This window comes from Elaeis guineensis, chromosome 11 (assembly GCF_000442705.2).
Source record: "Elaeis guineensis isolate ETL-2024a chromosome 11, EG11, whole genome shotgun sequence".
Lineage (NCBI taxonomy): Eukaryota > Viridiplantae > Streptophyta > Magnoliopsida > Arecales > Arecaceae > Elaeis > Elaeis guineensis.
This window is the reverse complement of record NC_026003.2, coordinates 17,488,381-17,515,655: the sequence shown is the minus strand read 5'-3', so window position 1 is coordinate 17,515,655 and position 27,275 is coordinate 17,488,381. Positions and strand designations below refer to the sequence as shown.

The 27,275-nt window shown below is 37.3% G+C and overlaps 1 protein-coding gene across 1 annotated transcript; it reads right to left on the bottom strand.

The window, feature by feature from the left end:
• Nucleotides 1-1,552: 1,552 nt before the first annotated feature.
• Nucleotides 1,553-26,160, bottom strand: LOC105035935 (signal recognition particle subunit SRP54 2). The gene is made up of 9 exons (XM_010911649.4): nucleotides 25,791-26,160; nucleotides 19,660-19,759; nucleotides 17,843-17,996; nucleotides 15,883-16,033; nucleotides 15,646-15,794; nucleotides 6,267-6,367; nucleotides 6,033-6,190; nucleotides 2,473-2,587; nucleotides 1,553-2,223 (listed from the first exon to the last, which is right to left on the bottom strand). The coding sequence occupies exons 1-9, from the start codon at nucleotides 26,019-26,021 to the stop codon at nucleotides 1,898-1,900; spliced, it is 1,485 nt and encodes a 494-aa protein (XP_010909951.1). The 5' UTR covers nucleotides 26,022-26,160; the 3' UTR covers nucleotides 1,553-1,897.
• Between the last annotated feature and the right edge of the window lie 1,115 nt (nucleotides 26,161-27,275).

Genomic DNA, 27,275 nt, shown 5'->3' with positions numbered 1-27,275 from the left:
CCAACAAACTGATAAATAAAAGAATTAAAAGAGGAAGCAAAAAACAAAATAAATGCTAGATTTACCCTCCTTCAGTGAACTCTCATAATCTCACTGCATTTTCATGGCTCAGTTTTCCCCCCTACATATACCCAAATCCACTCTCTCTACTTCATCCCATAAGAGACCAATTTGGAAAATGATCCAATGGGAAGAACATCTAAAATGACCTAGATATGATCAGTCCTCGCATAAAATTCTCCGTGCAGGAAAGCTGACCAATCATTCTCCTTCCTTTCATCCTCTTTCATCCCTAGCATTCTGAGGGTGGAATACATATTTTTTATTCTTTTTTCTCATTCACTAGATGTCTTATTTCAGATTAAAAGATCCCTGTCCATTTAAAGTTCATTGACTCGAGGGGGTATTGGATGTCCTATTTCATATTGAAGGCCTTCCCTCCGTTTAAAGTCGGTTGATTGGATATGCTATTTAGACTAAAACCTCTTCTTCCGATTTAAAGCAGATTTAATTTAATAAAGCATTGGTCACTCACTTTAAATGCAGTATGACAGCACTGCTGCACCATACTCCCTTAATAATGAGGTAAAAGGCCTCTTTGTCACACCCTCTTCCAACTAACAGGTGGCTATTTTTTTTGCAGCGCAAGTGGCTAGCTGAGACAATCATCGAACAGCAGCAGATCACACGTGAAACATGTTGTGGACGTGATCGCAAATGTGGAACTTGTGATTACGATAATTCTCATGCAAGCGAAAAATGCTGATCTAGCAACTTAGTTGGAAAGGTGACATGCATCATGATAAGTTACTAATGTGGGTACGTGATAAGGAAGAATGGGCTAGTCAGATCAACTGACGTGAGCGCCAATAAATGTGCAACAGTTTGTGGATGACATGGATAAGTAGCCGATGTGCATGTTGCACCTATACATGTGGCTATGTTGATGTAGCAACTTGAGAGGTATGGTGACACGTGGTGTTACAGGAGAGTTTTGAACTCTCCTTTTATCCAGCAACTTTACAGAAACGATGACATGCACCACGATAGATTGTTGACATGGATATGTGACGTAGGAGAATAGACCGACTAGATCAACTAACATGAATGCTAACATTGAATGCCAACGGACACGCAATAGTTGGCGGATAACCTCAATCAGTAGCTGACACGCATGTTGTTGCTATGATGGGGCGACATATGGCATTATGAGGACTTTTGAACGCCCCTTTCTTTAAGAAAAGAAAAATTCAAGATCTTTTTTGTTAAATTAATTTGTTGGAGCTGTCAACCATTCATCAACTTCAGAAATACACTTGCATACAATTCAGTCAGTCTAAATATATAACTACATAACTATATAGGTCTGTATGAAAATATAAATATAAAACATTTATATATCTATATATTGATTTGTCTTAGGTTAAGTTACATTGGTTCACATCGAGTCGTGTTTGGTTCAGGTTAGGTCCACGTAACCTCAAAACCCGAGCAGTCAGTTTCATCAACAACCATCAAAGAATGAAACAATGATTTACCCAGTCTCTTATCATACTACTGAAAACACCATGCAATTATTTCAACTAAACTTTTGTGAGTTACATCCTGATTCAACAAATTTCTCTATGAAACTACTTTGAGGCAGAAGGAACCACTAACGCCAACTTGGTTATAGGAACGTACAATTCCTTGGCTACACCTAATTACAAAGCCCAAGGTTTCCCTGGTGAAGAAAACATGCATTCTAGTGCAACAGAATTCATTCAACCATTGCGAGATAAGCTAGATATACATTCAGATAATGAAGAGGTCTGACATCTCTGCAGAAAACTCATCTGGATGGCCATCTTGGCATCACAGCAGATCTCATGTCGATGTGTTGAGACAGCTGAATTAACTATCTGTCCCCTCCGAACATCCCACTCATCATGTCTTTCGAGCCCATCTGCTTCATCAAACTTTGCAGGCCACCGACTCCACCAACCTGCTTCAGCAACTGAGGGGGAAGGACTTTGCTCATGTGTTGGACATTCATATTCCGGGACAGCGCACTCATTTCACCTTTCTTTGGGATCTTGAGCCCCTTCATCTTACTCCAAATCTTGGCAAGGCGCTTGTATTCCTCCAGCATATCCATGACATCCCTGACAGGCCTACCTGAACCCCTCGCTATTCGTATGATACGTGATTCATTCATGAGCTTTGGATTCGTGCTGTCCAGCTCTGCATTGATGCAAAGTCAGAACACATCATCACTCCAGGCGTAAATAAAAGTTGCATATAGTGCAATATGCCGCAAGGATTCCAAATAAGCAACGGCAGAATTCTGGTTAGTGAATCAACCCATCCATGGGTGTGGAATACCAAGGAAACTAATGTGGTTTCCTCAAGGGAATCTTCATGATAGCATGGTGTCATCATTTTTCTCCAAAGATTAATGCTATATGGCTGTCTAACAAGGACCACAATTACCTGCATTTGTCATGGAATCCATCATTGTCATATAGCGCTTGATCTTAGCCTGACTTTCCTTTTCATGACCTTTTGGCATCAATTCTGCACTAAATCCAGGTAACATCGAGAAGACCTGCTCACAAAACTAGAAGTGAAAATTTTTCCCAATAAAAATAAAAATTATAAAAAAAAAAAGGACAGAGAGATACAAAGAGAGAGGGGGTGGGGAGGGGGAGACACACACACTCACACACACACACACAGAGAGCAAGCACAGAACCACAGACCATGAAGACATGCCAAACTGATGACTTGCACCTCATCGAGGTGACACTCTACCATTGAGTTATATCCCTTCCCAACCCCATCAAGAAATAAAACTAATCCTAAGATGAGGAGTCATGAAATTCTATATATATATATATAGAAAGGAGTGGCTAACTTGTTCCTAGGGTATATCCAATTTAGATCCTCGTTTTGCATAATGATACAAAATGACCCTGAAAATTTAATTTCCATGGATAATTTTCCAATATCTCATGCGATTTTTCAATATTTCATGAGATATCTGAAAGGGCCCCAAGACCTTTTCTCCACCCTTTTTCCTATACTCCTTCCACCTTCCATCTAAATCCCACCATCCTTCTTGCTCTTCTTTGTCCCCTTTATCTAGCACAACATCATATGTAGCTCTACCAGCATCTCCCACCAGATGAGTGCCTAAATGGAGGAGCCAGCACCAATGACCACTGCTGGGCTCATTCCAAGCCTCCCTAGATTAACATACCAGCAGTTTCCAATACTCCTCCCTTCCCATCTAGGCTGAAGTTTGACTTGGGGGAAACCAATTTTGAACTCTACCTTCCAAGTTGTCCCAATATCCAATATCAGCAACTCCAACCGCAAGCTCCCAGAATCCAAAATGGGTTTGCCCTCATGCTTGCATTAAGAAAATCATGTTATCTTATCTATATAATGAAACGTATTTTTCCAAGGAGTGATGGAATTTTGGTCATTTGCTAGGTTATTCTATCTCTGCTGACTGGTCAGGTATGCTGAAATCTATCACTCCACTGGAAAACCTGTATGTTCTGGTAACTTATTTGGGAGTGGGTTGTTATTGGACAATAGTAGAATTCACCAAATTTCTGCCCTTAAATCCTTGAATGCTCTTGTTCATTGGTTCTTGCTTTTTTTTTTTTTTTTTTGGTAGAATATCGGTTCTTGCTTTTAACGCATATGATTTCATGTCTAATGTTCTATAAGATTAAAATTTGAATTTTCTTTCTTCATCTAGATTTCAAGAGTTTTGTTTCAACGGTCAAGATCAAGAAGCTATTCTTATATAAATTTTTCACTTAGGAGAGTATGGTAAGATTGCAAATATGCAACTCAATCAAAGAATACTATGCTCCCAACCCTGCCTCTAACTCCCCACCTCGAGCCATGTCACTAGTGTTGTCATAGGAGAGAAAACTAACAAAGCTGAGTCAACAATTCTGTACTTCCATTCAAGGATTCAGGTCCTAGCGGGATGTCCCGTTAGACACCAAGATGGGATACCATTCCATGTGTTGGGACAAAACCACCCGCTAGCGTTAAATGAGATGTCAAGAAATTGAGACAATACCACCCAGAAAGAAATGTGAGATGATTTGAAAATTTAGGGGCAAACAATTTACCACTTTTTTTAGTTTAACAATCTTAATTCCTCTCCATATCCCACATCCTCAAACAAATTCAACTAGTTACAGTGGGTGAGGTATCAAAATTCTCTATGACTGATTTGAGTGATTATTTTGAACATCCTCTTGCTTAGTCTGATATTACCAATGAACTGAGCTCGTGAGTATAATGTGTAGTGAGGTTTTGTCCATAATATTTTGATCAATGTGAATCAATACATCCTACATAATTCTTTCATGTTTTGGGGATCTATGCTCTTGACTCACTGTGATCTATGTATGTTTGATCCACACGATACTTGAAGTAGGAATGCATGGATTGAGCAAAGGTCACAAACTAAAAGCTAAACTTCAGCCTCTTCTAAAGGTGACATTTTAGGAATCTCCTGAAGCTGTTTGTGCTGAGTTGGACACTGACCTGAGCAGAGCTTCATTATTTTTGATCACTTGGACTAGAATTTGAATTTCCAAATGGGTAGCATTTGCACATATATTTTACCCAAGACATGCTGTTAAATGGTATGATCATGAACCAGTGATTGCAAGGTTTTAGGTGTTCCGGTATCTCCATGGAAAGGAACGCCCCATTGTCTCATCCCATCCTGACAGTCGTCTTGGTTATGCATCCCAATAGATATTCTTCATCTCTCTTCCCTTCTTTTCTTTCTTTTTCTTCTACCTTTCTTTCTTTTTCTTCTTTCTTTTTATCATCCCTTCTTTTTTTTTTCCCTTTTTCTTCTTCTTTCTCTTTCTTTTCTACCTTCCTTTCTTTTTCTTCTCCCTTCCTTCATTCTTTCATTTTTCCTCTTACCTTTCACTTTTTTGTTTTTTTCATCTTCCTTTCTTTCTTTTCTCTTTCTTCTTCTTTTCCTGCATGGATGGGTTTCGGAGTTCCAACCCCATCCCGGTCCTATTTTCTTACACAAATGGAACAGGACGGCCGAGATGCCCCCCGTCCCATCGGGACATAAAACCTTTAGTGATTGTAATATTTGAAGAGGTGGGTAGTTTGAATATGAAATGCAAAACAAAGGGCCGATTAGAGTAACATGGGGTGGGAGAAGAGATGGAGCCTGGGTAGTTTGAGAAAGAAGGGGGTGAGAGAGAGAGAGAGAGAGAGAGAGGGCAAAAAGGAGGGTTTGGCTATTAGTGTTTGATAAGAGAACGGAGAGAGGCAAGAGGAAAGATGGCTTGGGTTGTATTGAAAGTTGGCAAGAAGAGTCAAGGTGGGTTTGGCTGGTGGGAGGAAGAATGAAGTAGAGAGGAAGAAGAATTTGGTTGAAGCTTGAAGTGGAGGGGTGGGAGGAAGAAAGAGAAAGGGGCACGAGCACCAGCATGCAGTGACCAGAACTGTGAATCTTTTGAATATCTCATGATATTATAAAATATCATGAGATGTCAGCATGAAAAAATTATGAGAACAAAGAGAGGCAAGAGGAAAGATGGCTTGGGTTGCGTTGGAAGGTGGCAGGAAGAGTCAGGGTGGGCTTGGCTGGTGGGAAGAAGAATGGAGAGAAAAAGGAGGATTTGTTGAAGCTTGAAGTGGAGAGGTCAGAGGAAGAAAGAGTGAGGAGCACAAGCATCAGTATCCAGTGACCAGCTCCATGAATCTTTGGAATATCTCATGATATTATAAAATATCATGAGATGTCAGCATGAAAAAATTACCATAGTTACCCTTTGTTAAACTTTCTCTGGGAAATCTCTGGGAACAATCAAATTGTATGTCCCCTGGGAACAAATTAGCAGCACCACACACACACACCCACAAAATTCCTCATGATGCTCAAATAAGATAATCAACAACTCATAAAAGAGCAATGCAGTATAAAGAAGAGAGAAGCATTATTTTCATAGAGACTGTAAAAGGTTTCAGAAATAGAATAGTTGAACCTGGCCTATGGGGCCCATCTTGAGTATGTTCTGGAATTGTTCATACATAAGTCGTAGAGTAAAGCTTCCTTCTGAGAGCTTCTGCAGAAGCTCAGGTTGTTGGTCAGTAGGCACAACTTCATGAATTTTGTCCATAAATCCGGACCAGTCACCCATGCCTAGAAATAGCACGAATGATGAGTATGCTAACCAGCAAAAGCAAAGATTACAATATAACCAGCAGTCATAGCAGACCTAAGAGACGGCTAACAAATGGCTTGACATCAAAAACTTCAAACTCATCTATGTGTTCTCCTGTTCCAATAAATATGACTGGACTTTTAGTGGCTGCAACCCTGCACACAATACAAGGTATAATAATATTAATATCTTTGCAAAAATATTAGCCACTGATCATACATTAGCACTAAAAACAAAATTCATAGATATCAAAAAAAAGAAACTACTAACTCAAAACGAAAGGTTAAATGTAGAAGAACAAAAGAAAATAAATAAGACAAGCGAATAACAAACAACAAAGATCTACTTGACAATTGAAGATGGCATCAGTCGAAAAGAATCATTGCCTTTATTGTTCATCCGTTATAATCTAGTCTCAACAGTTAACCAAGGATCCAAAGTCTTCGCAGAACGTCTTGTAGGACAATGGGATAGGGTACCATCCTATATGCCAGGATAAGATTGTCCCCCCATCATCCTAACATCCCTCTTCAGCCATCTCCTATCTCAAATGTCGGGACAGAGAGGGACAGCAACACATCCCATTCCATAGGACAACTGGGACAGCCCTGTCCCAAGAGATTTAAAACCTTGAATCACGACCAAGCTGTTTATCATTGTTATTATATAGGTAGCTCATGGATTCCTTTTGAGTTACATCTACTCTTATCAACCTCTTTAACTGAGATACAATTTCCTCCTTAGGATACGAGTCCCACTTCCTTATCAAGGTTGGTTCTCAATTTTCATTGCAAACTCAAGAATCATCTCCAATCATACTGCATCAGCTGTTATCATACCTATATGACCACTGATCCACCAAAAAGTATGCCTCCTCAAGGAGAAGCATGCAGTTTCCTTTTCTTTTTTTTTTTCACTTTTGTTTCCTGGTACAGGTTAGCAGGGTGAGTTACCTTCATGCTTATTTTGGATGGAAACTCCAGCATGCAGTTTTCCTTTTTTTCTTGCATTCGTACAATACTAGATTATCATGCTACCTATGTGCATTTGCATGACCGTAAAATTGTTGCACAGGTTTACCCCAAGATGACATGCACACAAATACAAGCACATGTGCACCCAAACATACATACACACATATGTATGTATGTACGTTATATGTAGGTATGCATGGACGTATGAATGTATGAACGAAGCAGTTATAGACTACAATGGTTTTACATGGGGTACTTCTGTCATTTGCCTCATGTCGTCAATGCACTTTTATTATGCATTATTGCTGCAATAACTGCTTCATGTTTTAGTACATTGATGGCATGGGGCAAATGATAGAAATACCCCATATATGCAAGGCTATCTAGTATAATACATGGAGGTATATTTGTCATTTTTCAATAGGAGAAACTTGCGCCCATAGAAACATCATAAGTACTGCATATATCGTGCACATGTGCGCACATGCATGCACGCACATCTATATCCATGTGTGCGTGCGCGCATGTGTAGACACTCGTATATGTGTGTGTTTGTATGCGTCTATGTATAAATAGTGTGTATGTATATGTACCCGTACCAACATCGGATCGATACAGTATGGTACCGGTACCGTACCAACACATGATACACTCTGGTGTACCCGTTCAGTACCAGTACAAATTTTATTTTTGTTTTGTTTCATTTTTTTTTTTGGAGATCTCCACGTTATTAATTCATAATTATAACCTCAAAATTACATTATATTGTATATTATTGACATATTTGGATTCAATTTTTGAGTTCGATAACGATATAGAGAATCTTGATCAAAAATTTTAAATATATATTTATTTACATTATATTACAATTCTATCATCCTAAAATTAAAAAATATATATATAAATATGCATTAAAATGTATCTAAGCTTTTAAGGTACAAAATACAAAGCACAAAGAATGATATACTAACTTCGAGATCTGCTCTGTATTTAATATCTCGTCAAGTGTCTGTAACGCTCGTAGATATCTGGATCACTGACATAGTCTGGAGGAACATCAGTCCATCCCTCTAACCAAAAAGCACTGTACTTCTGAATATTCATCACATAAAGTATCCTCTCTGGATTCTAAGATATCTCAGATCTCTCACTCAAACTCTGGCTCTGAAAAGTATTCTCAAGATGATGGTATGGCTGTGAAGGAGCCCATCCAAATATGCCGGTAGTAAAATCTGATCCGTAAGATGCTCCAGACTGCATAGAGTAGTAACCACTAGAAGACGATGTCTCGGATGCACCATATTCATATGGATCATAAAGTGGCTGCAGGTAATAAGATCCATAATATGAGGATAATCCAGATACATCCATAGATCCTACTCTACATGCAAGATCGTCTGCAGCTGCATCGTGTGCTGGATGACCTCTAGGAGCCCGTTGTCTATATGAAATCGACTCCCACGATCTCTACTGACTCATCCACCATGATCCCTATCTTGTGTGGCATGTGCAAACTGGAACTCACCGATGAATCAAATATCATCCTGCGACTGTCTCATAAGTAGTGATCTCCTGTCCTCTAGTTCCTCCCTGATCATCAAATCTGACTACTACTAGTACCATCATCACTTTCCTTGATCTCCGAATCTGAGCCAGATAGCTTCTGTACTCTCGAGAGTGATGCACGTGCAACTGTCTTTTCTTCCTCCCTTGTGCCTCTCTGTGACTAAGTTTCCTGTGATTAGAAGAATGGATATCTTGTTGCGGATCGCCAACCTCATCTAAACATTTCTCGCTCAAACCTCTGCGAGGATGTATCGGACATCGAGTCATGTGATGAATGAGTCCTCTGTCCCCTCAGGCAATGGCTGATCAGCTGAAACCTTATATGAAATATTTCTTTCTGCCCATTGCCCTGGATCCATCCTGATCTCCCTAGCTACCACACTGGCTGGTCGTAAAGAAGATCCCGACTCATCAAGCTCTAGCTCCTGCTGCTGACCTGCAAGCCATCCAATGATCAGATTGTCATCTTCGTCAGCATAATCATCTAGTGTCGGATCAGTGTACTTCAGTTGTACTTCCTTCTAAACGCATTTTAGCCTCAACCTCAGATTATAATGAATATATACAAGATCATTGAGACGCTTTTGTGTCAGACGATTTTTTTGTTTGCTGTGGATAATGACGAAAGTCGACCAATTGTGCTCACGGTCACTAGCAAAGACCGTCTGAAAAAAATACAGACAGCCACACCTCTCAAATGTTCTGCGGACATTCGAAAATGAACCACCATTCAGCTGCAAAAGTAAAATTATATATCAAATTTCATGATATTATTGGGCATATAATGTCTATCTATGCTGCTCATTATTGATATGTAATTTATCTGGATTTATCTTCTTTTTGCTTATGACAGCTGATGGGACTTCAAAACTGTCTGATCCCTCTCTAAATTGTTTCATCTGTAAAAAATATATTTATTAAATTTATAAATATATCGTTGAGTACAGATCGAATTCAATTGAATCATCACATCTTTTTTAAACTAGCATACCTCTTGCAGATACAAAGATGCAATTTCTGAATCGAACATCATCTTATATATCACATTACGAAGAGCAGCAAGAAGCTCGTTATCCGTATCTATCTCAGGAATGGTATACTGAAATCTCGGATTCAAATAATAAGCTGCAAATAAATTTTATAATTGATTAAATACATTTTTATAAATATAAGAAAAAAATATTTTAAAGTATTCTTGAATCCATGCTTACCGACTAGATGCAAATCTCTACACATCTGATAGTCCCAATGGTGCTAAATGATGTTAATGAATTCCTGAGCATGGTTTGGATCATTCTCATTGATCTGTTTTTTTACCCTCTCCATCATGTAATATAAGAAGCCCATTTGAAGATATCTTTTACTATCCATGATGCGAAGCACCTCGTATAATGACTTAATAGCTTTCACTATCTTCTCAACCCACTGCCAGAATGACTGAATCGTCACCAAATTCTCCACATGACTTCCATCAGTGCCGACCCTCGCATATCTGCTCTCCTATCACTCGGCACTGATAAATATTTGACGTAAAACTGCTTTCTTCTGAAGAATACTATCAAGTGCTATATAGTTAGTAGCAAATCGTGTGACATCCGGTCTCAAAATCTTCTCCTCAGTATACGTCCACATCAATGAAAGGATCCATGTGTGATTGTAGATGAATCTAGTAAGTCTGGACAATCTTCACTACCTGTTGCACCCTACGAATCTTTTCAGTATCCATCAATATAAGATCAATGCAATGTGCAGCACATGGGATCCAGTATACCTGCGATCGCCGCTCCATCAGCAACTCTCCGGCAATCTTATATTGTGGCCCATTATATGTGATGACTTGCACGACATACTGCTCACCCATTGAGTCAATCACCTCTTCCATCAGATCAAGGATATATGCGGCATCGTGCATCTTATCTAAAGCATCAATTGATTTGTGAAAAATATTTTTCTATCACAATATATCAAAAAATTAATGATGCTCCATCTAGTAGGATCGGTCCAACCATCACCATCACTGTCAGTCCGTATGTGGATCATTTATTCTTGTAAGAAGCAATCCATCTCTGCAGATCCTCCTTGTTACTGTCAAAAAGCTGACCATAGATGTCCTTAGATCCTGACGGATCTACATCCTGACCGACAGCCTCTATGGCTGAAATAACAGATCGATAGTAAGGATTGCCTGCTGCATTTGTTGAAGTATGGTTGAAATGAAACCATAATCCAATAGCTCACCACATATTCTTCTTCTTATCTTTTTTCACTTAATGTCAATCATCTACTGCTTTGAATCTTTGTTGGGAAAAATATGTGAATCCAAATCATGGATGGTGACTCCTGCTGAAATATCTCTAGAGGACTCCTACTGCCAAAAGCTCCAAATAAAGATGAAATAGTGTCTGCTCCCTCTACCACCAGACTCTCTGACTGAGGTAGTCTTTCTGAACTCGAATTCTCCCCTATCGATCGCTGATCTAGATCTCAATTCGTAGCATGATGGTCCAAATCGCTCTCTTTATCTGACCATCTCTTCCTACCGATACTAATCATCCAAGCTCACCTGAATGGCAGCCTCAATCTATACCTCCTTATTATCTAGAGCGGAAGCCTCCTCTGACTCTCTAGAGTAATAGGAAGATGACTCTGCAGCTTGATGGTCCACCTCCGTCCTCTTCTGCTTTGTCTTTTTCTTCGCTGCTTTCGAATCAGCGTACTTCTTAATCAACTGTCGAACCTCCTGTAAGCATTTCCGACACAGACACATCAGGATAACCACCAGTCAGATGCTGTTTCAACCTAATCATCCCTTCTCCCTTGAACTCTGTGTTGCATCATTTACATTTCCAATGATGCTGAGCCGAAAGCATCTCACCATGATCCCAACCAATGTCACACTCTGAATCTTTCTCCTTACTCATTTCTACAAATATAACAACACACGACAGTTTAATAATTATTAAAAATATTATATATAAATTCAAAAAAATTCAATAATAATTTTAAAACTCATAAATTCAAAAAAATATGTTATATACTTCAAATAATATTTCTAAATTAGCTAAAATATAATAATAATTTTACATATTTTTTATTTGATTATATTTTTTTAATTATTTAAATAATTATAAAAATATTTTTTAATTTTAAAAATAAAAAAAAAATCCAAGATTAGATTCAAGTAGCTTGAATCATTCTAAACATGATTCTGAATCTCTGATTTTATATTTTTTTGAATTTATTTTTTAATAATCTTTTTACGAATAAATATATATATTTAAAAATATATAATTAATGAAAATCAACAATTTTAGTGTCATTATGTAGATCTTCCAAAGATCTATCACATATGATCAAATCATATCAAAATCATAAAATTTTGACATAATTTTTTTTTATTTTCTTCTTCGTTCTTATCCTTTTTTAGCCATAAAAACATAAAAAATAAAATATTTACTAAAATAATAATACATTACCTTACTTTCGATCGAAAATTATCATCTCCTCGAAGAAGTGCTGCAATTTAACAAAATTCTCTTTTTCTAATTTTTTCGGCTCATGTCGTCGAAAGCCTGAGGTGAGAGCGCTCGGGAGTTCTCTGAGAGAGCTCCTGGGTTTCTCTCAGAGAAGCAATCTTGGGCTGCCACTAAATGACAGCCCAAGTCCCACCACATCCCCATGTGATAATGTCGATATGGTTCGGTTCAAGCAGAATCATACCGAACCAAGCCATACCGTCCGATTTTGGGCGGTATGGCTCCGAATCATGTCAAACCGTCCGGTTCGATGCGGTTCGGATATTTTTTCCAAGAAAAGGTCTGAACCAGATCGACTGGCCATCGATCCAATTCGGTACGTCCCGTACCGAGTGGTTCGGCCTGGTACGGCATTCTTTGGTACATATATTATATACATACAATATATATTATTTGTGTATTTATATGTGTGTACATATATACACATATATTCAATTTGAATGGCCTACTTCAATTTTAAAAGCAATGACTCCTTTTACAAGGAGTTAACATGAAGTGTGTAGTCCAAGTCACACATATACACAAACACACACACACACATACATATCTATATACATGTAGTGATACATATATATACATATACAAACACATATATATGTATGTATGTACATGTGCATAAACACATACATAGAGGTGAATTGGGTTTGGCCAACTAAATTTAGGGCCCCAACTTACTGACTCCCTAGCCACAAGATCCTATGTGCATCTTGAAATGCTAACCCCAAGTCAACTCCCACCATGTTCTGCTATAGCAAAAAATAGAAAAAAGTGTGATTGGACAAATCAAGATAGAGGCACTCCCGGGTTTTCTCTACCTGCCACATCTCTCTCCCCCTCTCATGTAATGCATAATTAATAAACCCGTATGGAGACCAACCTAGTCAAGGATCCAAGTCACTACTCCAAATGGATTTATATTCAAACAATAAAATCAAAAACTATTTAAGATAAAAATACAATACAAAATATTAACAAACTTTTTGTATCAAATACCATTATTACTCTTTAATTACATCATAAACAAAAAATAATCCTGAATTGTCTATTTTTAATGGTTTGCAAGAAAAAGATATATATAACATGGGAATATATAAAAGTTATTAATATTTTTAAATATTTTTAACCAATAAAATTTTAAAATATCATTAAGAATAAAATAAAATATAAGATAAATTATAAAAACAGACCCTCAATTTTAGTCCAATTTCACTCACTCCCTTGATTTTAAAAAATGTCAAACTAATCCTTCAAGTTTTTGAGATGTTCCAATGTGGTCCTACTGTTCACTTACCAACAAACGATGTTTGCTTTCTATTTTAATGGACGAAAATGCCTTTGCTTATAAAGGAAGGGTACAGGTGGAGGAAGCCATCGTGGAGGGGGAAGGCATGGTTGCGGAGGTCAGTATGGAGGGAGAGGACAACATCAAAGGCCTCATATGTGAGATTGGAGAAGGAAAAGGAGGAGGAGAAGAGGTTAGGATGAAGGGGAGGGAAAATGAGGGATGATCGGCAAGGAAGAGCTGAAGGTGGAGAGAGAGGCCTCATGGGTGGGCTTACAAGAGGAAGACGAAGAGAAGTGGGTGATGAGGAAGGAGAGGAGGGAGAAAGAGAGCCTACCGGCAAGGATGGGCAGACGAGGGAGCCAGTGAGGAAGAGGAGAAGGAGAAGTGGATGAGGAGAAAGAAAAAGAGGGAGAGGGGTCATGGGCGGGCTTAGAGGAGGACGAAGAGATGTGGATGAGAAAGAGGAAGAGGAAAAGGAGAGGTCGCAATGAGAAAGGAGCAGAAGTAGAGAGCCATCGTGGAGAGAGACATGGGTGGGTTTGGAGGAAGAGAAGAAGTGGGAAAGGAGGAAGAAGAGGGGAAAGAAGGGGTTGCTAGTGAGGTAGAGGGAGCCACCATGGATGGGGAGGGCTCATGGACGGGCTTGAAGAAAGAAAAGTAGGTGAGAAGAAAGGAGAGAAGGAATGAGGGATCACCAACAAGGAATAAACGGAGATAGAGGGAGCCGTCGTAGAGGAAGAAGTCTCATAGATGGGCTTGGAGGAGGAAGACAATGAGAAAAGGGTGAGAAGGAAGAGGATGGGGAAGGAGGGAGGAGAGACATCAGCATTGGAGGTGAAAAAAAGAAGAAATCAGAAAGGGAGAGAAGAGATGAGGATAAGGATAGTTTGATCACTTTATAAAATAATGATATCATGTGATAGTCACGTGATATTATTCCGTTAACGGAGATAAATTATAAAACCATGTTAGAATATCTTGAAAATTTGAAGAACTAATTTGATACTTTTTAAAGTCGAGGTATAAGTGAAATTGGACTAAAGTTGAGGAGTGTTCCTATAATTTATTCTAAAATTTATTTTCCTTTTTTCATCAAAAAGAGAAGGATTTATTTTTATAAAATAATGAAATGTCACAAAATACATCAAATGGTTACTTAATGACCTGGATAATATGAATAAGTAAAGTAAATTACTTATATAAAATAGAAATGCATAATGTAAGTTGGTGGTCTAGTGCTCGTCATCCAAGTGAAAAGTGATTGGTTCGAATTTCGAGTGTGACAGCTTATTTTAGAGAATTTTTTATTAGACCTAAATCCAAAACATCTTTAAAATCCAAATTTCTAAGTGTTATAGTTTATTTTAGAGAATTTTTTACCATATCCAAATCCAACAAATCTTTAAAATCCAAATTTCTAAGTGTTACGATTTATTTTAGAGAATTTTTTACTGGATCCAAATCCAAAACTTCTTTAAAATCTGAATTAGAATCAAGATCCAACAAGATTTTCAAGAAGATATCTGAATTCATATCCAAATCCAAATCAAATACCAGAATTTTTATCCAATTCAATCCAAATCGGATTCAGAAATGCATAAGATCGGATTTTATCCAACCCATTTTCAGCCCTAGGATCCATATGAATTTAATCAATGAACCACCCCAAGCACAATATACTAAGAGATGATTATTACGGTCCTGTCTTATCATACATAAGATGAACAATTACAATTCCATAAAATGGATGTACAAATTGCAACTGAGTTACAGGCTTACAGCAAAGTGAACTTCATTTTTTTGGGTACCATATTCTGAAAGTTGGCTTTAGAATCCTTTCAACAACATCAAGAATCAGCTTTCAAGACATCTCCATAACCAAAAAAACATCTAAAGATAACTATGACTAAACCACCAAGAGTTGTAGAGTACATGTGCAGGCATGCAAGCATGAGCATACAAACATGAAGCATCATTTTTTCGGAAGACAATGAAAAAATGATATCTTGAAAGTATGTTGAAAATAAAAATCCAATGTGAAGAACTGCTCAAGTATAATCAACTGAACTTACGCGCTAAGTGCACCACCACCTTTTGCATGACCATCCATTTTCGTAACAATCACAGCTCCAACTGCAACACTTTGTTTAAAAGCTTGCGCTTGATCAAATGCAGCTTGGCCAATACTACTGTCCATGACAAATATCACAAGATCGGGTTTCTGAGACAAGAAGCTAAAAAATTAGTGCACTTCAGCCAATATATTATAAAATTTGTGTGGGTATACTTGGAGGTAATGACATGTGTACCGTTGCTTCTGACACTTGACGCATTTCCTCAAAGAGGGCAGCTTCCTGTTTGTGCCGTCCACTTGTATCCACAATAATTAGATCACAGTTCTCTTTCTTAAATCTTTCCACACCCTCAATAGCAATTTTTACAGGATCTGATTCTGTGTAGCTGTAGAAATAAGTGACTCATCAGCGGTAACTCAAAACACAAAGTGATATGACCTCAAGAATATTATAACTTTGTTGCAGGATAACAGACTTGCTTCTGATTTGAAGCAAAATCATGCAATTGATGGTACTCATATATAATTCAGGAGAAAAAATGGGATAAGTGGAAGAAGAAGAACAAGAAGAAAGTTTGCATGGTTGAAAGTGTGTACAGTTTAATTAACATGATTTGCTCACTGCCCCAGATAAAGAAACACAAAGCAGGGCAAAACCATAAGTAGCATCATACAATCATGAAGCAATCAACCACCAACCAACACCAATCTAACCACCATCATTGGGTAATGAGAATGCCCACAAAGTTTGCCTTCCTGCGTGAAAACCCCCCATCCCCATCGTCTCCACCTTACTCGCCCCAGCCACCAACACTATCTTGCCGTGTGAAAACCCCATCCTCCCCATCACCATCAATTCAGCGACATTCTATTCTTTTGTTGCAAATTCCAACATAATCAAGCCAGTTTGAGTCCTAGTCAGGCTCAACCTAGGATTTGGGGCTCTGGGCTAGGCTCAAGCCTGACTTTGTAGAACTTCCTCAGGCTTAGGCCCAATATGAAACCTAGTAGTAGTAGTAGTTTGGGCCTTGGTCATCCAAGGAATAGGTAACACAAGCCCAACCCACCCTCAGTCCTAGAGTTGTCTTCTAGGTCTAGAAACATTATAAACCCAACTCAATCCTGCTAAAAACATATAAACTAGTACTCAATTTTCATAGCCACAGAAATTTTCCATATAAGAGAGGCTTATCAGACATAGATAGCCAACAGGTGGTTTGCTAGTTCTAACTTATTGGTACACAATTCAGCTCATCCTTCAAATCTACATGAAGAGAAGGCACATTACATGTTAAATATTCTAGCTGGAAAGCACTGTCCACATCCATCTTGAATAATCAAGTACACCAAAAGGCAGAAGCGGCAGGCTAGCAACAAAAGGCTCAATCACTCAAGCGGTAAATTAGACACTAGTTGTGTGTAAGACAGCTCAATATTACAACAGAATTACCAATGCAGCACCCCAAATCCAAAGCAAATAATCGACATAATAAGACTCTAAACTCACTCTCTATCAAGACTGAAAAGCTGAAGCACTCCAAGAGTTATCTCACTGCATACATGGAACCACACCTCAGCTAAAATTGTATTGTTGTTCTTCAAGTTTTCCTTACCAACAGGTGTGTTTCTGAAGCAACTACCTCACTTCATAATACTTTTTCTTTTAGCAATTATATGTCCTTTAATTAATTTAAAAATTGCTTGTGCTACATTGTTCCTATAATTTCTTTAATATATGCAATTTAAGCTTGCAAGCATTCATTATTTTGATTCTCCAACAAGAATCAAACATGCATTCAAATGCACCTATATACCAAGATCACACAAACAAAAAAAATATATAAGATGACTCTAACATGGAGACAAGGAGTTGCAACATGTGACTACCACATATAGTCAGACCCATTCAATAAACTTATCAATACCATAGTACTATCTAAAAAGTGATTATGTTGCTCGTAATAACAAAAATACATTTAAAGCAGGAAACAACATAAAAACTAGAGAAAGTTTCATTAAAGATTAGATGGGAATATTCCAACATGAGAAGCAGCCTTAATAATTCCTTTTCTTAACACGTTGAAACATTGTACTCGGTGAGGGATCAGAGAACTATTGCCAGCATGCAATGAACCCAACCTGATTCTAAAGCACACAGCTTGTGCATATCACAAATAAAGTAGAATGAGTAATACCTTCCATAAAAAGGAATTTTAGCTTTAGTTGCATTTTGCTTTAATTGATCGAAAGCACCAGCTCTAAATGTATCTGCACAAACCAGTGCAGGTTTCCATCCCTTCTTTTGATGATAATATGCATATTTGGTACAAGTTGTGGTCTTTCCAGAACCTGGATAGACAATATTGAGAGCAAAGCAAGCAATAGTGCAATCAGAGAAAGTGAAAAAATAAAACAAGAATCTGCAAATAAAGTCAATTGTGAGAACTGAAAGCAACAATCATGGGCAATTAGGTTTAGCAAAAATATTTGCAAAATAAAGAATTATAACTTAGCCTTGTTTAATTTAAAATGGCCTAATAACATTCAGAATATTTATCATGTCACATTTTATTAACGATGAGCATTATAAATGTAGCTTTTGCTTATTCATGTGTTCATGTCTAAATATACATATTTAAAGTTATGCAAAAGGTTGAAAATGGCAAATATATATTGAAGAATAAAGGAAAAATGCAAACAACCATAACATAACATAAATCTTATAATATGTAAAAATGCTGATACTCCAAATCAAGCTGACATTATTTGCCCAGTCACCTCCTTTTCAGAAAAGCATTCACAATGAAAGATATATAGACCGAAGTAGGCTACACCCTCAAGCATGTGGAAATTAAGGAACATGATGTATCAAGCAAGGATTTAGGTTGCGTTTGGTGCATTACCAGGCAATCTTGGAAGGTAATGTGAATTGCCTTCAGGATAAATTGCCACCATTAAATTTTTAGTAATATTGATTACTGTGTTTGGTACACATAGGTAATGTTGCAGTAAAATTACTGAAAATCTTGATTGACATATTTGGTATGACAATCAGATTATCAATAATGTAAAATCAAATTTTCAAAATACCCTCAATAATTTTATCCTGATGCTCTTCTTTTTTCCTGGTGAGAAGTAACAGGAGTGATGTGAGTTTGGTGGTGGCACAGAGAAGTGGCGGGCCAAGAGATGTGGAGAACCGTGGGCACTAGGGGGTGGGGAGGAGGCGGACGCATGTGGAGCCGTGGGGGTGGTGAGGACGGGTGTGAAGGAACCACGGAAGGTGGTGGGAGACAAGGGCGGAGGAGCCGCGAGCAAGCAAAGGGAGATGGAGCTGCGGGCCAAGGGCACATGCGGAGAGAGGTGAGGAGGAGGGGGGAGAGTTGGGCAATGGATTTTGTGTGATTTTTTTGAGACATAATTTTGTCGAAAAGTTTAATTGCAACATTGCTAAAGATGTAGTAATTTGGATAGCCACCCCTCTCCAAGACAATCCAGATTGCTTCTCATGAAGCAATCTGGATTACCACCCAAAAAGCATACCAAACATAATAATCCAGATTACCACATTAAATTGCTAGCAATCTGAATAGATTGCCAGCTACCAAATGCAACCTTAAAGATTTGAACAATGATATTGCATGTGGTTTCATGGGCATTATGGAACAAAGAGAATACATAAATTATCAAGAATAAGTTTTCGAATATGTAGTGCACAATTTTTCCTACATGACCACCAACTGGAGAACTCATGGCCAAACTGTACCATCTTCCTGGCAATCACAGATTCAAAGATTTCGTAGAGAGGCACTAAGGGCATCTGTCATGTCTTCTACTTTTAGGCTGCCAGCATTTACACATAATGGCTGACTAGGTGTTCTTTTTTCTTTTTTCTTTTGATTGGAAATTCAAGAGGTTAAGTATAAAAGTTTATCTGAAATATTTAGTGGTGTAACCACCTCTCCACTATAATGATGATGCAGTATGTCTGGATGATTGCCAAGTAATTTACCTTGTAAACCCACAAACATAATCACGCTTGTTTTTCCCTTCTTGGGTGTGAAGGAAGGCTTCCCAGGATCCAACATTTTGCAAAGTTCATTAAAGATAGCCTGAGAAGAAACTGACATTGAAATTTACTACAACAAGGCAGGTGAAATGAAAATAAAACAAATCATATTGGCAAGCAACAAGACAAAAGGGGATAACACAACAAAAGAGACGTAAAATTGCCACACTTGCAACAAATCTTCACAGAAAAAAAGCTTCCAAGAATGAGTTACTAATGATTTACTTATTTGTGGAATTGTGATCTCTACTAAACGATAATATAACCTTTAAAGGTTCAGGGAAGTATGACAGAAGGCATGGTAAAAATAATTACTAGAAGCATGAAGAAGAATAGTCCAATCCGAAAAGGAGAAAAAGTTAACAGAAATCATTCCCAATCACAATCAAAAAATATATGACAAATAAATAAAAGTAATCAAAAGAAGAACCAACTAGCCATGACAGCAGCTAGTCAAGATCCACAAAAACAAGTCCAATCACCACTAAACTTAAGTTCCAACTAGATGCATCTTAGTGTCTTCAAGAATTCCTTAGTTTTTTCTCCTCCAACCCCAATTCATAAAGCAAGTGGGCCAAACAAACAAAAAATCCTCTCGCAGTAATATTATTTGAAGCAATCAACCATTTCTCCACGTAAGCAATCAATAAGAGTAAAGTCATAGTTCCTCATAGTAAAGTCATAATGAAAGAGCAGAAAAATTGTTCCTTTCTCCTTGAATAATCAACAAATACCACATTAATTTTGTTGCTTAAGTTCCATAGTTCTCCACAAAAATTACCAATCAAACAGTAAATTAAAGTCTTAAGGCTGTTTGGTTGTCTGTGAGGTTTCTTAAGACAAATAACAATAAACATGATCTTCTCTAGAATAGGTATATAAAAAAAAGGGATGCCCTTTTCTCAAAGAAATACTTACTTTCAAACCTTATGACCTGCCAATTTGTACAAAACTAGCTTTGCAGGAAGTAAACAAGCATGTTTATAAAACTCATTCATTTCATGCTTTATATAAACATTTTTAGTAAAAGCTGAAAACTAGTGTTACCGGGAAACTTGGAACAGGTCTCGAGTGGCTAACTATCCCATAGTGTCAGACATGGCAGGGTAGTGTGCGTGCGTGCGTGCGTGCGTGGGTGTGTGTGTCTTGGACTAAGAAAGAGAAATGGGAAAGGAGAGACAAAGTACATATGTACATACATAGTGTCCAGATAACAATGATTTGACTTTATATAAAGAACATGATAATAGCGTGTGTGCGTGTCTTCGACTAAGAAAGAGAAACGGGAAAGGAGAGATAGAGAGTCCATACGTACGTATATAGTGTCCAGATAACAATGATTTCACTTTATATAAAGAACATGATAACAGCATTTCATACATACATACATACATATATGCAGATGTATATGTATATGTATGTATGTATGTATGTAATGATAATACACTGTGGTGTCCAGATAACAATGATTTTACTTTATATAAAGAACATGATAACAGCATTTCACTTAAAGTACCCAGCACTTGAAACTAAAAGTCACTAGAGACATACAAAGTGTTGGTACTTCTTGCTGACCACTTCAAAGTGCAATGTCCTGTTGTGTCCAGGTGTCCAGAAGTGCAGATGCTTCCAAAACCCTAAAAAATGAAACGTTGAAGAAACATAGGCTCCAACCAAACAACCCCTTAGATTCCAAGTGAATCATGCAATTAGGCCCTCCTCTCCCTAGAAGACTCAATCTACGTGGGGTCCATAAAAAAGGATATCAATGACATCTCTCCTCCTATCCATCTGTAACATTTCATCTACTTCATCATTGTTCAAAGACTCATCATAAACTACCCCTAAGAAAATTAGGCCCGGCCCACCCAGCCCAATTTTCAACAACCTTGGGCAGAAGTTTCCAGCCCATCAGACCAAGCCAAATCCAAATTTAGCAGTCAACTAATTCTCAAGCCAAGCCTGTCAGCTGGCTAGAACTTAAATTAGCATGGCTCAGCCCAAACAGAAGTGAGATAATTATTTTTGTTCAACTTTAGACTAAATCATGTTTAGGATTGTTTATTAGAAAGCAAAGAATTTAGTTGCTTGCTAAGTGCTTCAGTTAAAAGCTTGTAGACATATTAATTTAGAGAAAAGATAAAAAAGTGTTACTATTTTTTTCCTTTCTTTTTAGTTATTTTTAGTGATCAACCTGCATCACAGCAATTGCAATTACAACCTTCTTTTCAGAAAACTTAGATATGCTAGAACCCTTATTCAACATTATGGAAAAACATAAATCATATTGGTTGGCCATGATGATTATGAAAGACCATTATCTCTCATATATTTTCAAAATGACATTTTGAATTTATGTTCTAGTATTCTCTGGCAATTCATGGTAGGTCCCATGTAATTATCTCCCTAACCTTTATTATGGCATTGACCAATGGTCTAATCCTCGATTTGCCTTGTTTCTCAAAAAATAATTTAGTCAAGTATAATCTTCAAGTGAATTAGACTAACATATCCATTTAACAATAATAGACATCAAAGCAAGCCAAACAAATATCATGATTTTGTTTTGAAACTATTAACAAGTTGCAAGAACAATATGTCATGTTGTCATTGGAAGAAAGATGGTGGTTTTTACTTTTTACAACTCATCAATGTTAGTGGTTCTGAAAAAGCAAATATCTGATTTTGTGGGGAAAACTTTGACAAAGTCAATTTGGAGGACGAAGCAAGATCCTTTTGTTCAGGAACCTCACAAAGAAAATCCTAAAGAGATGAAAGATTAAGGCCATGTTTGGTACGGTTTTTTCCCTTTTTCTAATAGAACATGGAATCTGACGTAGAAAACATGTTTGGTTATCCCGTTTCTGTTTTTATTTAAACAACTTCCATTATTTTTGGAAAAGGTGGAAATGAAAATTTTTTACTACCACTTTTTTTAAAAAAAGTGGGTTTTCACTCCTCTCCTCTTGACCCCTTTTATTCCGCCTAAGCTCACGCTCAGCCCCATCGCCATTAATCCGACCGTGTCAGCTCCCCAAGTTTCGCCGGCCGCCTCTCCACCCAATACTGAACTATGTTTTATCCCTAGCCATGTGGCCAGCTCCATGCCCCCTCCCTCTCCCCCTATTGCTCCCTCAGCCACCTCTCTGTGTAGCGCTGAGCTCTCCCTTGTCCCTAGCCACATCGCCGGCCCTATCTCCCCCACCCCCTAAAATCCCTTGCAGGTGAACCCATTCACCTTCGTGGCTGCCTTTCCTCCCCTTCTCCTCCAAAGAATTCCATTGTTTAAAGAAAAAAAGGAGTGAACCGAACACGGTTTCTATTGTCAAAAATCTGAAAAAATGGAAATAGAATTCTTGTTTCCAAATTTTTTTTAAAGAAAAGTACAATGCCAAATGAAGCCTAAAAGAATAAGCAACAAGCTTTGTCATACCAATGTGCACCACTCCGTACAAGCATACTATACCAAATTGGTGTTGAACCGAGACTCAGTATGGGGCTTACAGAGTCTTGGTATATGCCAAAATGACTAGAGAATACCTATACTAGAGAGAGCAAAAGAGAGATCAAACCAAAAGAGTGCAGCTCATCAAATCAAAGTAGTCCTGTTTGTTTTTGTAGCACTTAAGAGAAAAAATCAGTAGAAAACCAACTTGAGAAATAAGAAGAGGTATGAATCTGAATTGATCACGACGTCAGGAAAACAAGGCATGAGTTTGGACTAAATATTGTATGACATTAGCAACAGGCATGTGGTAAAAACGTGACATAATAGCATTATGAAAACCACGAGGAGGAATAACATCTAACACGACATTCAAGAAAGCATGATGTAAGGATAAAGAAGATGATGTTTGAGAACCAACATGGACAGCAAAATTCACATAAATTTCAATAAACAAATTGTGTCCCTTGACTCAAATGAACAGTGTTATCTTCCACATTCAATAACAAAAATGTCTATGTTTGTGAAGGATTTTCCATCCAATATGCAGTGCAAGGATATCTTTTATCTTCCCATGAATAGCATAAGGGCCAGGCATCACTTTTGTTAGGTGTGCTACTAGGAGCACATAAGATCACTACACAGAAAAGGTGGATTGCAGATTTGGAGCCACGTCAAATTTCCAAGAGAATCATTGCTTCTTGCAAGTCAGATGACTAGATTAGATTTCTTCATCCCATCCATGGAAAATCATCAAAGAATATTTATTGTGGGAAAGAGATACCAATTCATGAAGATCCAAAAAGCCACTAAACCAATCCTTTTTCTGTTCACTCTCACTCTTCTTTATCTGAGCATGTCTCTCCATTCAACATCATCAAGCTTCATAATCTCTACCAGAAAATATTCTGTCAAATTGATACATTAAACTTAAGCTAAACAGATCCCATCTAGCCCCTCCCTCCCCCACCCCCCCTCCCCAGCATGCCAACCCGAGAGAGAGAGAGATCCCAAGAAACATCTATCCCTTAACTCCCTTATTAGTCTAGCACTGTCCCTGGACCTAGGCCCAACTCAAGTTTGATAGAGTAAGAAAAGATCTCAATAATTGGATCAGATTGCTTATAGGGTACATAATGGAGATAAAAAACCTCCTACATAACAAATGCTCTAGCACCCAAAAGCCAAGCTCATAGAAGATCTGAAAGATCAAAAAGCAGCCAAATTAGCAAGTTCAGAAAGGCCTGTAATATGGTATAACTTGGTAGGCCTTGAAAGTACCTGATGCAAAATCAACAGCATAAAATAACACCGTAGATAGCATCAACATCCAGACAAAGTTGGCGTTAGATGAAGCAACATCCAATAAATCCAATTCTAACACCTTCTAGAGCCAAATTGACAATATCATGACATCAGCTAGAATATTTCACTCATCAATTTTGGCTTTTTTTTTTTTGGTTCTTAATGCATTAAAGAATTTAGTCAATTGCTAAATGCTTCAATTAAAAGCTCACAGATCTATGAATTTAAAGAGAAAAAAAAGGTAGGATTGTCTTTTTTCCTTCTTTCCTTTTTAGTGATCAGCCTTGCACCATAGTAACTGTATTCAGATCCCTAGAAAACTTGGACATGTTAGAATCCTTCAAAATAATGGAAAAGCATAAATCACACGGGTTGACAACGGTGTTCTTAAAAGATTATCTCTCATAAATTCCCAATCTGAAATTTTAAATTTATGTTCTGGTTTTATTTGCAATTCGTAGCAAATCCCATGTAATTATCTTCCTAACCTTGATCATGACCTCGACCAATAACCCTATCCTTTCTCTTTATTTGTCAAAACTAATCTAACTCGGGTTAATGTCCAAGTAAATCATATGGCCATATTTACTTAACAACAATTGGCAGCAAAGCATGCCTAAATGATATCATGAATGTTTGTTTTGAAAAGCTATTATGAAGAACCGCTGCAAGAACAGCACCTCTTGTAATCCTTATCCCCCCAAAAACCCTTAAAGGTCATGATTCCTTTTTGGCAAGCCATTAATTCTTTTAATTTTTTTAACTCTGAAGTTCTGAATAAAACAAATCATGGCAGATCCAGCGTAATTATAACATTCTTCTTCTGATACCGTACTCAATTAAAACAACACACCTCTCATTCTTTTACTATTCTCAATCTGCGAAAAAAGTTCTTCGCCCTCCTTTTCCTTCCAACAAGTCAAATTCAGAAGAAAACATCGTGATCCGAAACCGTTCGAATTGCAACAGAATAACATACCCATCACCCAAAAGGAGATACAGTTCCTAACACCTCAACATAATCCGTGCACCCAATCCCAAATAGCAAGAAGAAAACAAAAAGGGGATCTTTTTCACTTCATCGGTAAATTGCGGTAGTTCTATGTGGTTACCCAGTATTTCCACCTCAAATTTCAGATGCAGCATACGAAATTATTCCATTTTTTAGACATCAAAAACGGTGTATAAAAGATATAAGAGACATCAAACTTTGGAATAAAACTGAATCCAATTTCGGAAGGGTTAGAGAGGGATTGAGGGGATAAAATTTTGGGGAACGAGGACGATAGTTAAAAATAAGAACAGGAATAGGGATAAAGCGTACCTGCTGGATGATGCGGCGCTTGTTGTGGCCGGCGGCGAGGTCATCAAGGTTGACGATGCGCTTGATGTTGGCCTGCATGTCGCGGACCATCTTGAACTGGACATCAGCCTGCAGCAGCGCCCGCGAGATCTCGTTCAGGCACTCGCTCAGCACCTTCTCATCGATGATCGTCGCGTTGCTCATATGCTGCAACGCGCGGGAGATGCTCCCGCCCAGCTGCGCAAGAACCATCTTTGCCCACCTCCGGAAATGAAATTAGGGTGTTTATTTTTTTTGCCGATCGGAGTTTTTTTTCTTTTTTTTTCCTTGTAGAATCCCCGATCGGAGTTCCGAAGGACGATACCGAAGGGAGGGGACGGAAGGAACGGGGGGGAGCAGGAAGGGAGTTTTCGGAGGCTGCTCTTCTTACACGCTACTGCTGGTCACGTGCGATCCGCGTGGATTATTAATATGATTAGCGTTTTCTTTTTTTTTTTCTTTTTTTTTTTGTTGGTTAAAATACCGCTCTCCTTTATTGCCGACTCGACGGTTGCCTACGCGAGATTCATTTTCTTGCTAAACTAGCTTGCAACTCGATGCTGGGATCTAATGTTTTAGAAAAAAATATTTTATTTTATTAATTTAATAATATTAATTTATAAATATTTTAAAAATAATTAAAATAATAAAAAATATATATCATACATAATATGGATTATAAGTTATTTTATTTTTTTCTAAAAATTGAGTTCTCCCATTTTATTTTTTTTTCAAATTTTATTTTTTTAAAAAACAAGCATTATTTTTAACTAGCTTAAAACTCCGTACGATGCATGGCATATAATTATTTTTTTAAATAATATTTTTATAAAATAAAAATTCAAATGATATAAAGGACATGGATGATATCAAATTTTTTAAATAAAAACATAAAGTCGGATTGTTTAAATAATATTATAATAACCAAAGAAGATAGAAAAACTTGCGGATCCTCTACTTGCATATTATTTTTTATATAATATTTTATTTTTAAAATAATATTTTTATTATTATTATTTTCATCTCTTCTCCCTCCTCTACTTTTATTTTTTAGAATATTTTTTTTTCTATTTTTTAAAATTACTACTTTATTATTATTCAAAAATAATATTTTTATTATTATTTTAAAATAATATTTTGTTAAATAATATTTTATTTAAAAATATATTATTTTTATTAATTTATTTATATCTATTCTTTATATTTTTAAAATAATTAAAATAATAAAAAAATATATTCCATGCATAATGTGTTTCTCTCGTTGCATTATCAATTCAATTTCTAATACTACACTAAATTTCAAACATCAAAGTAACTGATTATAAGCACGCAAAAAGGTTTAAATACATTGAAAGAGTTTTTATCTTTCCCAATAGTTCAAAATCTTTGTCGTACCAGTACCTTTTATGCCTCAACTTGTGCACTGATATCAAATACCCCAAAATCTCATCAAGCTCTTCCTATCTC